The 17,304-nt window shown below is 36.9% G+C and overlaps 1 protein-coding gene across 2 annotated transcripts in view; it reads left to right on the top strand.

The window, feature by feature from the left end:
• The window catches only part of PTPRN2 (protein tyrosine phosphatase, receptor type N2), a 583,516-nt gene that overhangs the window by 151,461 nt on the left and 414,751 nt on the right, over positions 1-17,304 (top strand). For both annotated transcript variants that reach the window (XM_017728914.1, XM_017728913.1), the window contains exons 4-5: positions 10,233-10,350; positions 15,116-15,278. In XM_017728914.1, coding sequence (XP_017584403.1) covers positions 10,233-10,350; positions 15,116-15,278 — 281 coding nt within the window. The remainder of the gene's footprint in view (positions 1-10,232; positions 10,351-15,115; positions 15,279-17,304) is intronic.

Raw genomic sequence — 17,304 nt, 5'->3', positions numbered from 1 at the left:
ATGTATTCCTTGATATTAGTTGCTAGTCCTTAAATTGTAAAAATACACTGAAGTTAAGAAAAAACCCAAGTACCTGCCACTTACTTCATGCCACGTTGCAATAGCTCCTGGTGAACTCTGGTTTTGCCACTGTTCCTTGTTTATGCCAGCCCAGTTCTACAATATTTAAATGCCTCATGAGATGCAGTACAACTTTAATCCCTGAAATTGTGTTTTGTTGTATCTGTGATGCAGATAGAGAAACGAACCACGGACTGGTGTCACATTGTAAGCTAAAGGGTGGATCCAAAAGAAGGCATGGGTGCTTCTGGTCCCCCCTCCTGGTGCTCCCCACTCTGTGGCTGAGCCTGCAGGTCCAGGCTACACATCCAGCCATGGTTTGTTCTCTGAGTTCATAGTGACCACACTGGGAATAGCAGGTCTGTGCAATTAGTGTTAGACCTTAGTGGCATGAAATTAGTGGAGCTTTTTTTAGAATATTTGGATTTTAGCTGAGCATAGAACTCACAAAGATAAAATTTCTCCCAGGACTAATAGGAATTTTATGTTGCCTCTGTATGTTTTATTTCAGTGTTAGGTCATTGTTCCTTTTTTGGAGGCATTTTGTTAATGTCGGAGTTTCCAGTAAATTACATTTAAACCTAGCTGCCCTTTAGAGTTATAAGCAACAAAATGATGAAGCTTTTTGAATGAAGTGATGTGTTATGAATAGACGCCAACAGGAACTGTGCTCCTAATGACTCAGATTTTAGAGGCTTTAAGTTCATATCTGATGAACTTGTTCCAGGTCTTTTAGTGAATATATTTTAATTCACTGATAGTCTTTTTCAAAAACTAATTCAGAGGTTCAAAAAAACCCCCCTTTTTCATAGCATTGTGGTATACTTTGGTAAAACTGAGTCACAGCTCTGTCGTGGCATATGTTAAGTGTTCAGAGAGGTCAGCTCCAGAAAGCAGTAAAGAAACAATAGTGTGTGCAGTTGTCAAAGCATCGGTGAGAATCCATGAATCAGCACTATATGAATTGTCCAAAAATGTTGTTAAAGCTTACTGAGGTATTAACTACATGAAAAAAGGAAGGGAAAAGGAACACCATGTTGGAAATCATGTCAGTCAGAGATTCCCTCACGAAATCCCTTTCATTGTTGGCTAAAATAAGTCAAATGGTATAATTTTTACCCATAGACACCAGCTAAATAGATGGGCAGACACTGGACTTTGGCTTACAAGTGGTACAGTAATTTTTTAAGTGGAATTGAATTGTAAATCAGAGCCCTGAGATGCAAAGACTAAAAAGGCTTTAATTAAAAAATTATCTGTCATTCAATGTACAGTAATTGCATCCTCCCTTGCAGTTGGTTGGAGGGTCAATATCCAAAAATTTATGTGCACAAGAAAATAAAAAAGAAGATAATTCAAATACTTCTCTGGGTGAAAATGCCTTTCAGGGTTGCACAAATTCAGTGTGTGTATTTTCTCTGCATGGGGTGAATTCAAAATGAAACCTGAGGAGCTCTAATCAGATTTTGGGGAAACAGCATGACCTGCAGATTGTTCATCTTTGCTTCAGGCAAACTGACTTGGCTAATGCAGTTCCCTGGAAAACTCCCAGCTTTCAGCCACCAAGAGCCTTACAAGGTTCCTAAGGGATCCCTCTCTTCTGCAACTGCTGGGCTTTTGTTAATAATAATAGCAACACTAACAATTATTGTTATTGTTATTGCTGTAGAAAGAGCCTCTGCAAATGCATGCAATATATGGCCTCTCCCAGGAGGAATTTACAGTCCCAGAGAAATGGCTTAAAAGTGGAAAATGGAAGATATGGTTCAGCACAAACTGTGAATAGAGTTTCTTCCAATCCTTTAGAATAAACAAATCACCTTTTATCTGCTTTAATTTGTATTTGTCACAATGCGAGACAGAGCATGGTGAGTAGCAGACTTAAAGACCTTCCTAGGGCAAATGTTTCAGGAATATTGGGTTTCCTGATGGAATAGACTGGGAGTGTCCTGGAGAAGCCTTTGCTGTGGCTTATTGTAACCCTCCCTCCACGCTGCTGGTGCATGGTCTGTACTTTGGTCAGAGGGAATTTTGTTCAGAACCAAAGGTGGAGGTGCCCTTGCAGCTGCAGCCCTCATGTCCAGCCCGGGGTGGCACCCCTGGGTATTGGCTTTGCATGTGCAGCTGAGAGCTCTGCTCTGACAGCCAATTTTTCACAAACATCAATGAGAGTCCGACAGTTACATAAAATGGGAGTGAGAACCGCTATGTGGAGCTGAAAGAACAGTTCTGCTCATAAGCATTTAAAAATACATGAAGAACTGTAGGTCTGAGATGAATTTGCCAGAATAAGTGTAACCTGTAAATCCACTTAATTTTCTGTACTGATTTAAGTTCCCGCACATTTCCAACCAATTCTACCTTGTTACAGGTGATGTTTTAATTCCCAGACTGAAGACACTTCAAAAGTCCTTTCCCAGGAACTGTATTTTTTGTGACAATAAGGCTGTCATCCTACTGATAGCATGAAATGAATTGGATAAAATAAAATGAGAAGGAAAACCTGCAGATTTTAAATGCATTGTTAACTACTGTTTGGACAAAATCTCCATTCTTAGCATTTTACAGTCTAGCATTACAACCAATTTCTGCATACTTAAAGAGATCCTGTGTTTGAGAAAAATGAATGAAAGTGTAGAGTGGTGTAAGACATCTTGGAAGGGAATAATAAGATAGAAAAGAAAAGAGAAAGGAACGGAAGAATGTAAGTAATTTTGACAGAAAACAAAAGACCATAACTTCTTATTCTAAAAGGACATCGCAGAGGATTAATGTATTAAAGAGCTGTTTTGCAGTGTGGAACTAACATCAGACCTTTTTGGGTTAAATTTGGAATAGTTACATGCATCTTGACGTGATTGTCAGCTACTGCAGTTGGGTTCAAAGCTCAGTGAAACAAGCAAAGTAGTCTCATCTTTATTTTAGTGTCACTATTTTGAGTGCATGTGAATATTTCCTCATGTTCATGAAAACTCCTTGGGCTGACAGCACTGAGCAAATATCTGTGCATAGTCCAGGGTCAGAAGGAAACGGAGGAATAGGAGGTGCACCTTTACTCACCATGTATTAGAGTTGATTGTTTTTTTAATAAATATGTCACAGCCTAGACAGGGTAGAAAGATATCCCATCAAGTTGAAGATGGGATTGGCCATGAGTTAAATTAAAGTTGAACATCAATATAAAGTTGTAACGACGCAAGACAACCTCCCTTGCTGAAAAGCATTTCTGTGAATGAAGTGATCTGCTTTTGGGTTGAGGGTCAATAATTTGTGGGAAGGTTTATGTGACGTGGTGAAGCATGGGATTCATCTCAAGGATTTGGGTATCATGTATCCATTCTGCTATAGTCTTTGGAAAGTAACCTGTTCTGTGTGAAAGTCAGGAGATATATTTTGCATTATCATATTATTCTTTTATTACTATCAGCTCCAGTGGCAGAACAGTCTTATGTAACACTTAGAAACTTTCTCTTGTAGAAACCCAATTATTTGTAGCTCTCTGCAAAAGCTGAAATAAAGGTAAGGAAACATTACATACTGAGTCCTGTGAGAGCATTTTATAATCTCCTTGGCAAATGAAGCACTCATTTGGCTTTTTCAAATAATAGAAAAATTTCAAAAAAACTGAAGAGAAAAGCCTTCCCTCTACCTTCTGGGATAGTTACTTGGAGTAAATTAAAATCAGGACTGTAAGCAGATCATGGTTGTAATTTAATTCTATGGAGATTATCAGTTTTATGTATAATAAAACAGTATATGAAAATTTGAAGCTGTAATCCTTAGGCAGCCCTTTCATCTGTTCATTCAAACAGAAGCTCTTTGCCTGTGAGTGTGAGTGAATTGCTGCTGAATGCAGCAAATGAAATTCTTCATATTAGAAAGGTCTCACTAGAAAAGCCAAAAGAAGGCAACAAAGTCACCAATGCAAACCTGGTACCCGGCAGTGGAAAAGGGAATGAAACAAAAAAAGCTCCTGAGGACTTTCAGGAGAGGATGACCACAGCTCTGGCTGAAATGGATTGGACAAGAGTGGTGATGACTGCTTATAACCCCCAGTCATTTCTTCAGATAAATTCTGAACGAGATTTTCTTGTCATCTAGAAGGCAAACACAAAGTTAGACCAGAACAAAAAAATTCAATTAAAGTAAGTTTTTGTGAAAGCGTAATACAAAGTGCCTTGGCAGACTTTCTTCCAACTTTGTAGAAAACATCTTAGTCAAAATTTTCACTAAAAATAAATATTCCAATACAAAGAAATGGGGGGGGAATTAAAAGGTTGGGGTTTAGGACATGGGTTTAGCTTCTCTATTTCTATTTTTGCCATTGACTTGTCATTGCAAGTTTTATTGCAAAATTGCTTTTGGATGAAGTTCTATTTTAAGAAGAAACACCAGGATTTTATCTTTTGGCTGCAATCTTAGGTAGGAAATAACAGCAATAGCAATTGAAAGACTTAATTTTGTTGTACCTCAACAAAAGCATTAAAGGTGCAATTTTGACTTAGCTGGAGCTGAAATATGTGAACATTATTGGGCACGTCCTTGAGCTCTGAAAAGGGAGGTCTGGAATGAGAACAAGTGCAGCTCCTCTGGAGAATGTGGAAAGGCAGCCTGCAGAAAAGCATGCCTATGCATTACATTGACCTGTCTGTTGTGAAAATAGGGAAGAAAGCAAATCATCCCCAATTCTGCAGACATTCTGACAGCTAAAGTAGGCATTAACAGTTTGCAACACATGGCATGGGGGATGAAAGTCTCTGAGCTCTGCAGCTGAGAGTTTCCTGGCTGAAATGACAGAGCAGTTGAAGGTAGCTCAGAGAAAAAAATTATTTTTTAATCCACCATATAGGGACAAAATGCATAACATTACCAAAAAGAGAAGAAATAACGTCATGACTCAAAAATAGTGCCTGTTCTGGCTTTAATTCTGAATAATTTTGAGGGGTTTGAGCCTTTATTAAGGGGATTTTCCTGACAAAGAAGGATCAAGTTTTCGTATATAGGTTTCTGCCAATATAGAATAATCTCCTGTCATTTTCAATGAACTTGGTATGTAAAAATAATTTTGTTGGTAATATATTGATGCAGAACTAATAATTTTAGATTTTGATTGGCACAAGAGCTGGAAGAGTCTCATGGCTCATTCTGTCAGACAAAGGTTCTGCTGGACTTCCCTGCAGAGCCCCTGTTCAGCCTCAGCCATGCTGGTTGGGAAAAGGGTTGGGAACAGCAGCAGCAACATTTGTACAGCCACATCTTTGGGCAGTGAGAACTGTTGTTTCTTTAAAGGACTTAAATTGAGCTCTTCTGATTTACACCAGAACTCCTCTGAAGTGTTAAAAAGCTATTGTTTTTCCTGCTTAGGCCTTCAAAGGGAGGGAAATTTATTTGTATGAATAAGTCAGAACTAGATTAAGTTGAGACAGAGAAGTAGCAGATAAATGTTTTCAGAAGTTGCTGTTATAATTTACATGCATTAAAGATGTGGTCAGGTATATTTGGAGAGACATCAAGTTCCTCTAAGATGGAAAGCAGATTCAAAACCGCACAAAAGAATGCCATTGCTTAGAAAAATTGATCAGCTGAGAGAAGGAAATACATATTTGAATTTTGATTATTTTTCACTAATTCTCTGTAATTGCTATAGCAGCAAAGCCAATTAAGGAGGTTAAGTGCAATATTATGTTGCATTTGAAAATAATTTTTAATTTTGGAGACAAGCTAACATCTTTACCACTGTGAATCTCTGAAACTGCTTTCTTCGCTATTTACAGTACTTGCTTTTGATTTGATTTCAGCTAATAAAATAATTCTTAGAAGAGTACTCTCTGCTGGTATAGTTGTTACTAAGTGTTGAATATAATGGGGATCTATACAATTTTATTATTATTTTTGTAGGTGTGTGTAATAATAATAAAGGACTGTGCTGTGGAAATAAAAGATCTGGGGAGATACGTGATGATAATGGGGAAAGACTGTGTCGTATCTGGAAACCCTCCACTAGATTTGACCTTCCAGTTGAGTTTAATAAAGGTATTAATGTCTTGTCTTCACTGTCTTTATACTGGCATTCCCTTTTCACATGCATTTAGGTTATGGAGGGCCAAATAAATAAAAAAAAAAAAAAAATTAAACGTTGGGCTGACAACAGTGAAAAGGGCTACTTTTGTAGGGAAAACATCTACCCATGACTGTTTTTCGTGGGGTCTCACTACTATCAGTGACCTTCAACTGAGAGCAGTTCTGTGTCCGCTGCTGCTGCTGTCACTGTACCTGCATCATTTCAGTGTCTGCCAGCCTCCTTCCCTTCCCTTGGCATTGTCCCTCTGTGGGAATTCGGGGCTGGGAGACGCGGGGCCTGGGCCTTGCTGCCGCAGGGGGGATGGTTAATCGGGGCTGGGAGTCCCCCTGCGCCGCTCCCCGTTAGTGACATGGAAGTAATGTGTGCACAAGAGCTCTGCTGTGATCCTGCTCAGCCACTGGAGACAAATTGTAATAATTGGGTGGCGAGGCTGGGGCTGGCGCGAGGTGGGATGGCACAGACAAAGGGAACAGGAAATCGCCACATGGCGTCATATGCTCCTTCTCAGCCTTAATTTTGATTGCAGCTGTCAGCATGGCATTATGGCTCTTGAATGTGCTGTTTTATTCAGCTCAGTGTGTGGGAGATATTTTTTTTGAAACTGAAACAATGCTGGAAAATGATTGGCGTGAGGTTAGCTTCAGGCACTCTGCAGTTCCTGAGATGGTTGCATAAGACACAGCAATATTAAATTACTGACAAGGGGATTTTTGAGTTAGTTAAAATTTGTGGTTTTCATCCATGTTTTGTTCTAACTCTGATGTGAGTAAGAAGTGCTGGAGGTACAGCTGAGAGGGGATATTCCCTTAACTCTAGTTTCCTTCTAGCTCTATAACAAGTATCCTGTTTTTGTCTCATCTACTTACTCTTTTTTAGTGCCATAGTTATATTTTTTACAGCATTAAGGATGATAGTGCATATTTACTGGTATGAAATGCATTAGGAAAAAATGTTAAAATAGTGCAGCAGGAGAAAAAAGATATATTGAAGATAATAACAGATATACCATTCTCTTGACCAGTGAGAACTGGCATCACAGTGGTTTCATATGTTCTTTTACTGAAAACACTGGGTTTTAGTGGCACAAAAATCTGTATTTCTCAGGATTCAAAGAGATTAATTTCTTATCTGTATGCAGGTACCATGGATGAACTCTTCTTGCTTTAATTTGAAAAAAAGCTCTTCAGAATAATTCAATGTATTTTTCTTCAAAGTTTATGTTATTTATTGTGTATTCTTCAGCCTTTAGTAGGGTTGGTATTGGCGTAGAGGTAGAAAGTGAAACTGTAGTGATTTTGGACTCATAGTTCATAAATTAGTAGTTTTTAGGCTATGCTACTGATTTTAATATATATGTATTTTACCCAAACTTTTTATGTTGCACATTCTCCTAAACTTGAAAGTTATCTTAGTTTTTTTTCTCCTTCATGAGATTATAAAACAAACAGAGATGTCTAGTGCTAGACAACAGAGAACTTGAATATACATACATGTATATAAATAAATAAATATGGAATATATCTCAATTTTGTTTTAAAAATAATTTTAATTACGCTACACCAAAGTAATCTTAGGTGCATGGTGACTCATTTTTATGTGTTCACATAAAAACATTCTCTGGGCAGCCTTAGATTTAGATTTTTGAAACTATTTGAATACATCTTCTTACATGGCATCTTTGAAAAGGTGATATTTGCATTTGAAAAGGATGAATCAGAAATAAAACCAGATTAGATAGAGACACATATTCTTCCCCCTCCCAAGTGTCTGGAGTCATTTACTGTAGCCATTAACATCTAATATGGCTTCAGGTGAAGTGTTTCCTCAATAAACATTTTTATTTAAGAAAAGGAGAAAGAAGGATCACAAGTGGAATGTTAGAAAGCTTTTTTTTTTTGCTTGTTAGAGCCTTCATGCATACTTACATTGTTCAGATTTTTTATTATTATTATTTTTACTAATGAAAAAAAAAAAAAAGTTTGGGATGCAGTCCACCTAAATCTTGCCCAAATGGGGCCTTTTCTTTTCCCCCCCCAAATCTTGTCTAAATCCCAGACAACAGCATAGTTTTAATGCTTCCTAGCCCTGTCTAAACTTACACTGAACTTAAAAAAGTATCTCCTCCCTAGGATGAAAATTTGATAAATATTAAAGTAATTTTTGTTTCTGCATGCTCAGAATTTTCTCCTTTGGCAGAAAGGAGAAATGTCCTATTTAGACTTCTTTTCTAATTCTAGAATTTAGTAAACGGATAAATAATTCCACTTCTGTTGGAGAGGATGAAAGTTTGGTAAGAAAGTTTCACAGATATGTAGGCTTGGCAGAAAGATCTCTGAATGTAGAAACTGAGGATGAGAGAGAAATGAAAGCAAGTTTTGATATAGAGTAAAAGATGTTTTGCTGAAACACTGATCGATGAGTAACTGAGAAGGCAAAGGTTGGAGATGAGTTGGAAGGAAATTTTTATGATTAGGACAAAGGTATGTGACTACAAACAAAGACATGTTTTTCACCAAGTAAATAAGTCTCAAGAAGAGCATAAGTAAATAGAAAACATGTCTTTACCAAAAAGAGAGATATTGCAGGCAAACAAGAAGTGTCGATGTAGCAAGAAGAAGAGATGTCTGAGAATTTTCCATTGTAAGCTTAACTTGTAACTTACTTACTCTTGTGATTGGATAATAATGACCGTAATATGGGATGGTAGTAGTTATGATAGGCTATAGGCAAATGTAAAGGTATTGTGTATGGTGCTTATTGGTTGTTATGTGTTAAGATACTCTGCAAAGAAAGGTATATAATGCTTTGTAACTTGAACAGAAAGAGGCTTCAGGTATGCCTACAGCTGGAGCTGGCAGCTGTAGGGCTGACTCTGGATACCCACTCCCTGAAATGCTGTAACTTTGCCTATGCAATAAACAGCTTTCAAGAGAGCCGCCTGAAGTGCAGACATCCTTCGTGAGCCTTTCTCCTATAACTTCAATACAGTGGAAAAATCTGAAGAGCCCAAGTAATGAGGTGGCCAGGTTCTGAGTTCTCCTGAGGCTGAGGGTGCTTTATCTGCATCCTAAGAGTCTGGCTATACCAACAAACCTTGTGTTGACTCCAGATTGTGATGAAGTTTATAATGTGTATGTGAAATAGGGGCTGAACGAGAAAATCCCCCTCCCAAGTTCTAGCAACTTCCCTTCCTGGTTCTAACAACCAGATCTGACTGCTTCATCTGGTGCTAGAGAAGGTTTTTATTTAGGTGCTTTCTTACAGGAAGATATTATCAGGATAACCATATCTGTAACTTTTATCAATATTCATTGGAGAGACTTGTGGTGTTTGGCTGCACATGGCATAAAAGCAGAAAATCTCTTGAGTTATGTGATATTTATTTATTAAATATCTGCAGATAATTGCATGGGCAAGTTCAATGATTTGAAGTGTTACCATAACATGTAAAAATCTCCAAATCAGGTAACAATTATGTTTGGGATTATATCATTATTTCAAGTATAATTACCATAAGATTGGCAGTGCACATATTAACAAGTAATCACTGTAATTTGCCTACATAGTTCCACTTCCAAAAATTCTTTGTCACAACATTTAAATATAGCTTACATTGACCTCCACGTGTGTTTTCTAAAACTGCAGTACTAGCTCCTTAATGTTCTAAATCTTAGTGTTTCATGGGGAAAACAGAAAGGGGACAATGTGCTGTGAATGAGGAAGAAGTGAAACAACATTTCAACAGACACCAGCTAGTGGGATAATTTCCATAGCTGTCCAAAATAACCCTTTTTTATCTATTAAAAGTGGTTTGCAACTAGCTAAGATTCTGCTAAGACCAAAGGCTTTCAAAATGTCCTTGCATGATTTACTGTCATAATTCTATTGCAAGTTTTGTTAGCAAAATTTCATTAACAGAATTTCATACAGAAGAGAAGGATCTGTAGTTCACTCTTGGGTTCCAACCAAATGAGGCTTCTTTTTTCTTTTTTTTTTTAATGTTTATATAGGACACATTTTTGCTAAACTTAAAATTTATTAAATAGTAAATTTGTTTTATTCTGGTTTTGTTTGTTTCATTATTTATCAGGTTTTACCTGGCGAGATGATTACACACAGCATGTTATTGGTCAGGAGCTCTCAGCCATTCACAAAATCCACAGCAGACGTCCTGATGTATTCACATCTGAAGGATCTGACACAGGAAGGTAAGTCTTCTGTGGTGTTTTTGCCTGGTTTTTCAAAGGGTTTGCAAATGATAAGAAAGAGGTTGGCACAGAAACAGAATTTAAAAAATCACAAAAGCCACTACCTATATGATGAAGGAGACCTTGTTCTTCTGTTTATCATCAAGTTAAAGAAATACACTTTTTGTTGTTAATTAAGGTGTCAGAATTCAAAACATCAGGCCTTTGATTCTGTTCATGCACTGTCTAGTGTCAGTTCAGCCATCCCTACCTATGACTGGCTTAAAAGGGAATCTTATACTTGCTCAACCACAGGAGACATTTTATTCTGGACTAAGCATTGCATGACATTCTGAACAACTAATTATATTTTCAAAGTCAAAATATACCTTTAATTGAAGTCCATAGATTCCCAGTGGTACTTGCAAAATTTGTCCAGGAAGGAGAGATTCGTGCAAGTTCCCATGACAGAAAATGATTTTGGGGCGTGGCTTGAAAGGTATTGAGGGGTGACTTTGCAGTAATTGGTTGCAAGAGACACATCTGTAATTCTGTGGAGTGATACGGTTGTAGAACCTGCAATTATATCATCTTCATATACAGTTACACATATAAAGAGACTCTTTCACCTGGTCTGTTCTGTCCTACAGGCTTTTAAGTGCAATCCAGCCACACAAACCCCAGAATGAAATTTTAGGAACAATTAAAAATGGCAAATTTTAATTTCTCTTACATGATTTTAAGTACATTTTCAAACGCAGTGAAATTGAAAGAAAGGGCTTTTTGTTAAAAAAACTTTCATCATAGTGGGATAAATTTGAGCTTCAAGCCTTGATGGGCAAAATATTGAATGTTGGAATTCAGATCTTCATGTACTGCCGTATGTGGTTTGTATATACTGCAGAACCATTTCTTTCCTAGATTGCTTTTTTCTGGAAATAAAATGCTGTGTAATTGATACTGCCCAGTGTCTTCAGCAGTGTTTGCCTCAGTTTCTTTTGATTTAATTCAGAGACTTTGACCATGTATTTCACATGTTTGCTGATTCAAAAGCATTTCTTAAAATCACAGCACCATTTCCGAAGTGCAGTAAGGTAGAAACTTAACTTCTAAAGAAGATTGTGATCTAAAGATTACCATAAAGGTGATAACAACATGTGGTTGAATCCATAAACATGTTTTCACTGCTTAGATACACAAAATGTCATTATTGAATGGATTACTCTCAGTAGATGGTATCAGAAATGATCTTCAATATCTTCTGGGGATTTTTTTTTTTTTTTTGAGAGTACCTAAAATTTTTATTCATGAGAGTAAGACAAAATAGGCCACATTTCCACGAGATCAAGGCCGTATTCTGCAGTGTTCCAGATTTGTAGTTATATTAAAAAAAAAAAAAGAAAAAAAGAAAAAAAGAAGACATAAGAAATTATTTAAGGTTTAGATTGAAAACAATTGCTCACTTTTAGGAGTTCCTGTTGTGATCAAGTTTGAGATGTTTTGCATTTTTAACTAGAACTATGTGTTAGGGAAAAACCCACAACATTTTGTATATCGATACTTCAGGAACATCAGAATTTCAAATGTGTTCACATAAAGCAGTTCCTATTGTGGATAGATTTTCTGCAGTCACCAAGCTGTGCTTCTGAAAGCATTATCTTATGTGCCAACAGTTTAAAGCATTAATTGATTTTTCTGGTTGTCCATTTGCAACGTGTTCTGTAGGTCAGAGAACAGTAGGAAATCTGGTGTCTTGTAGATTCTGATCAAGTGTGTTATATGCTCAGTGTGCTCAGTGTGCTTATAAAATCTTATCAGATAATAATTAAATAATTTAAAAAGCAACTTAGTGTAGGTATCTAATTATCAAAGAAACATTATGGCAGGAAGACCTTTTATTAAGGGTAACGTGTGTAATAAGACTATATGAAGTCATACTAATGAGTCATTAATCCCCACAGAGCTGGTGAGAGCAAGAAAATAGTCAGACACTTGAAAGGTAAATTGACTTAGGCTAAATTAGTGCATATGAAATCTGATGAAACAGAAGACATGGATTTAATCTCAAAAAAAAAAAAAGCTGAAACTGGGAGTTTGATTTCGAGATGAAAGTTCTTTCTTTGTTGGCTAACTGGAGTGTACGTGGTATTTCCTGAGTCCTTATTAAATTTCAAAAAACCCTCTCTTGAAAGAGGATTCAAGATAAAGGAAAAAAGTCCATTCTGCACAGAGGGAATAAATGTCAGTTGTGTTCATTGGTGCAATTAGGCAAAACCACAAACGTTTCCAGCAAACTTCAATGAATGAAATGGGGTATAGTATTATTTCTATAATACAACCATCATTAAGTCAGTAATAAGATTCTCTCAGCTTTTAAAAGGGAAAAATTTATTTTAAAATGTGTGTTATCTCTTAATTGTGAACATTCCAGAAAGAGCAGAGGTGCAGTGATTTAGATATTTCCACAAAAAAAGCTTCTGAAATGCTAGATTTTGTAGGAACTACATAATTATTTCTGTAGATAAATAATTATATATGGTATTGTCTTTATACTCCTGAGTTCATTGTATGCAAAGTCATTTTTCAGAGCAAATTAAAACTGAAAATACTTCCAAATAAGTGTACAGAAAGAACTCATCTGATGATCATTTCTCCTACTCACTAAGTGCTTTTTAATATTTGCCTTTCATCCGTTTCCCAGTATCACGTTGTCCAATTTAAAAGAAATATTTTAATTTAGTTGCAGTAATAGGTTAGTTAATGCATTTTCATTCCTGAGTTAACAAGGTGATATATGGGTGAACTACAAAATTTTTTAAAAATCTTTCTTATGTATTCATGGTATCTTGTTAAAGTTGTCATCAAATGAAACGTAAAGCTTTGTAGTTTTACCTTTTAATTGTTTAAATGTTTATAGCATAAAATATTACATCTAATGTGGAATGTAAATGTGAGCGCAATTACTGTCTCCATATGAAAAATGAGAAATCTTAGACCCCAGATTTTGCTTCTACCACCAGTGACAGTGACTGTATACTGTAAATAATGGTTTGAAAAGCCAACCTAAAAACTGTCTTTTGTCTGTGCATTCAGTTCCCATTACCTCCAGTGGAAATCCTTGGGGCAGAATTCAGTCTGTTTTTTTTCATTTTCCCTTCCTTTTAAAATTAGTGAAGAAAGCAGAAGATAGGTGTTGGAATTAATCAATGAATGAAAGATGAGTGTTGGCAACTGGGATCCTTCCTATGAAGAGAGCCTGTTTGGATTAGTTCATCTCTACTGAAGCAGAAAGCACAGTGCCCAGGTTTTTCTAAAACTGCAGAGTAGTTTTGGTCTGGCTTTAAGATGAAAAGGAGGTGGATAATGTTACCTGCATGTCCACGCTCCATCAGAAGGCAGAACTTAGAGCTCTGGAATAAGAGAAAAACGCAAACAGCATGAGAAGGAAGGAAGACTGATGGTAAATTATATCAGGTTTGCTACAGTGCTCTGTGCAGTAACCCTTCTTTTTCCTAGAGTTTGTGTCTCTGATGGGAACCTGCTGTTTCACCCTGGGGAGGAGTGGAGGATTTTTCTGGTATTTCAAAGTGAGCAAACCTGTGAGCACTGTTGGTTGCAATGCCACCACAGTAAATTAGATTATTAATTAGTAATTAATCCATTAGTAGTAAAGGGACACACATCTGATACAACTGTGAGCATGGAAGGAAGTCTGTTACTTTTTGATTAAAGTAATATAATTAAACCCTAGCTTTGGAAAATGATATAATAGTGCACTCTCAGGCTGTTCCTCTACATTAGCACCAAGACGTGGGCTGGTAGAATAAAATTTTATTTACAGTGGCACAGAGATGTTGAAAGTCAAATTCATTCACTGAGCTGGAAAGCTCTTCCACCTGGAATTCTTCACTGGAGAAGAGTGTGGGCATGTGAGTAGGAAATGGTGACACCAAAAGGTGATTTCCCTCAAAACAGTGCATCACTCACAGGGAAGGAAGAGGGCTGGGAACTTTCTCTCTCTTTTCTTGCACAAGGAATGAAATAGTAACCAACGCTGACATTTAAATTATCATCACCATTTATGTGTTGTTGAGATACATGAGGACAGCTGGTAATAATTCAGATTCATTGCACACAGCACTCTGAATCCTATATAAACACCTCCACACTGCCGTCGTTTAATCACATTTCCAGCTTTTCTTTGCAAATGTCACCAAAATCTGTCTAAACCACTCAGGAAACACCACTATTCTGTGAATCCCAGGCACATGAGAAGATCAGAAGAGATACTTGTTCCATCTCATTATTCCCTTTTCAAGCCTTTCGCTGGAGTTTACTTGCTCCATTATTTCTGCATATCCAGTAGTCTTCCTTCTATTCATTACATTGGTGCAGGGCCAAATTGGTACTGAATCTCATCATCATCCAGAAAGTTTTTTAAATCTTAGAACTATCCCGTGTTGCTTTGGGGTGCAATTTAATCATGTGCATTTTCTTTTTACAAGCATTTTCTTTTCTTCTGAATATGGCTTTGCCTTGATGTGGCATTTTATTTGATTTACTCTAGAATCATTAACTTTGATGCATGAAATAAACTGTTAATAGTGCAAGATTTTTTGACTACTTTTGCTGAAACATTGAATTTTCTATACGTTTGTGGTTTCTAAGCTTTTGAGTGACTTTTCTGTTACGTATTGAACTACAGTGGCTTTCAGTGCCTTTTTAGTTGGCCACTTTTTACACTGGACAGGCTGGTAACTTTCTTTTCCTTGCTTTTGCTATGCAGGACTTTGGGACAGAATGCAGATAACGAAAGAAATTATGATGTGGAAAATGACGTGAACTTGGCCAAGTCTCTTCAGCAATACCTTAAATATCTCAGAATTCTCTCCCAGTCTGCATCTAAAAATTTGTATCCAAGGAAGACAAGTGACAAAACTTCTGTCAAGGTAGTATTTTTGATGTGGTTCCTACATTTTGTGATTTTGCCTTCCTTCTTCTCTGAGTTCTAATTTTTGAAATTTCCCCTGTCTCAAGACCAGACATTGTTTTTTACTGCCTACTCCAATTGATTATCATAAGTGCACAAAGTTTTCTCAACATTAATCACCTTCAGCATTGTAAATGCTTCAGCTCATCAAATCTGGAGCATTTTACCCTAATTAGGGATGGATTGCATGTGATGAAGAAGGAAGAGTGGGATAAAAGTGTTAACATATTCACTGGCTGATCTGAAACTCCTCTTACTGCATCGGAACCACTCCTCTCCAAAACGCTGGCTGAACTACCGTGTGACCTCTTGCTGGTGTTTATGCTGCTTAGGGTAAAATTAATATAATCTTTAAGCAGATTTTAATAATGGGTCTGATAAATGGTGCCTCAATATTTCCTACATCTTATTGATCATAAAGGTCATATGTTATACATTATAAATGTACAGATAGCTAGGAAGATAAATCATAACCATTAAATCTTGAGTATTGACTATGTCAAAAACCAGAAACATGCCTATTTGAGAACTAAATAATTTTTTTCCCTTCCTAGAGAAAATCTGTCTCACTCTAAGATGCAACTTGATAAATTTATTAAAATTATTGGATGGAAGGGTTCCCTACAACAGGCCCGTATGCCCTTGCATCTTTTGCTCAAAAGATGTGCACTCTTTGATTTTAAAGAACTAGGCTGCTATTACAGCAGTCCTTTACAAGACATTGTATGTGCTATTTCAATGCATACAGTATAAACGCAAAATTTGCCAAAAAGTATGCTGAAGTTTTAGGAAAAGAATCAGGTGAAGAGACTATAGTGTCAAAGCCAAACTGCTGGATTAGTTCAGGAACTAACTCAGAGATACCAAACTACTGTCATGTATCTGCAACAGCAACTCCTGGTGACAGCACCAGTTGTAGCAACCATTTAGTGTGGTTGTTATTGTCAGAAGCACAACTTTCCAGCTTCTGACTGACATTTATACAGCACTTACGATTTATGGCACGTGTCATTAGGTGCTCGTCATCTTGCCTCATAGGACCAAGAGAAGCTTTCAGGCAGCAGCAAGGCAGCTCTGAAGAGGGATCAGGGACCACCTTGGTGCTGCTTTTCATCTACTCTCTCCTCATGGGTGCTGGCTGCAGTGAGGATGCTCTGTTTTGAATCACTGGCTTTCAAGAAAAACTTGCTCAAGAAGTATTTCAGTGGGTCTGGTGTTGTCATGCAAGTTCATAAATAATCCATATGGCTGAGACCTTCTGTGGGGAAGCCTGCTGTGATAACACCACCCACCAACCTTATCGAGTGTTGCCATGGAGATGGGTACTCTGAAGCCTGGGGGGAGTGGGATAAAGAGGAGGAAATCTGGAAATGAAGCACGTTTAGGAGCAAACTGTACACTTCTATTTACTAAGGAGCATTTAAAAACAACAGACATTGAGTCAGATGTGTTACCTCTAATTTAAAATTAAAAAAATGAAGAAAAGGAAGGGAAAATTATTTTAAAAACGAAAATGCAACTGCTCTTCTTGAAAAAGCAAGAGGGACATGGTATTTTTATCTTGATCCATTGTTTTATTAGTGACATAACATTTAAACAAGAGAGAAAACAGGATTTTTGCTGCTCCAAGCAGCAGAAAAAAACTCATAAAATTTAACAATTTGAAAAGAGAAGGTGGTAAAGTAACTTAATGAGCTACTTTTGATAAGGTTGTACCACTTGAAATTGGAGATGGCTACCTTATGCACTTTAATTGCAGGCTTCAACAAAATATTGGTACCTTATTTTTGTACTTAATATATAGATAAATTAAAAACCTACATTATATAATTGTAGCAAGATCTAATCTTTTAAGCTTTTTTGTCCTTTTCTGATTAAAAATAAGCACAAGACAGAGGTAGTTTACCCTACTTAGAACTGCAGCTTTTGAGCATTTGTCCTTCTTAAAAATAATTTTCTTTCAAGTATACATTTACCTCTGTCAC

This window comes from Corvus brachyrhynchos, unplaced genomic scaffold (genome assembly GCF_000691975.1).
Source record: "Corvus brachyrhynchos isolate BGI_N302 unplaced genomic scaffold, ASM69197v1 scaffold52, whole genome shotgun sequence".
Taxonomy (NCBI): domain Eukaryota; kingdom Metazoa; phylum Chordata; class Aves; order Passeriformes; family Corvidae; genus Corvus; species Corvus brachyrhynchos.
This window is presented reverse-complemented; position numbering and strand designations above follow the sequence as displayed.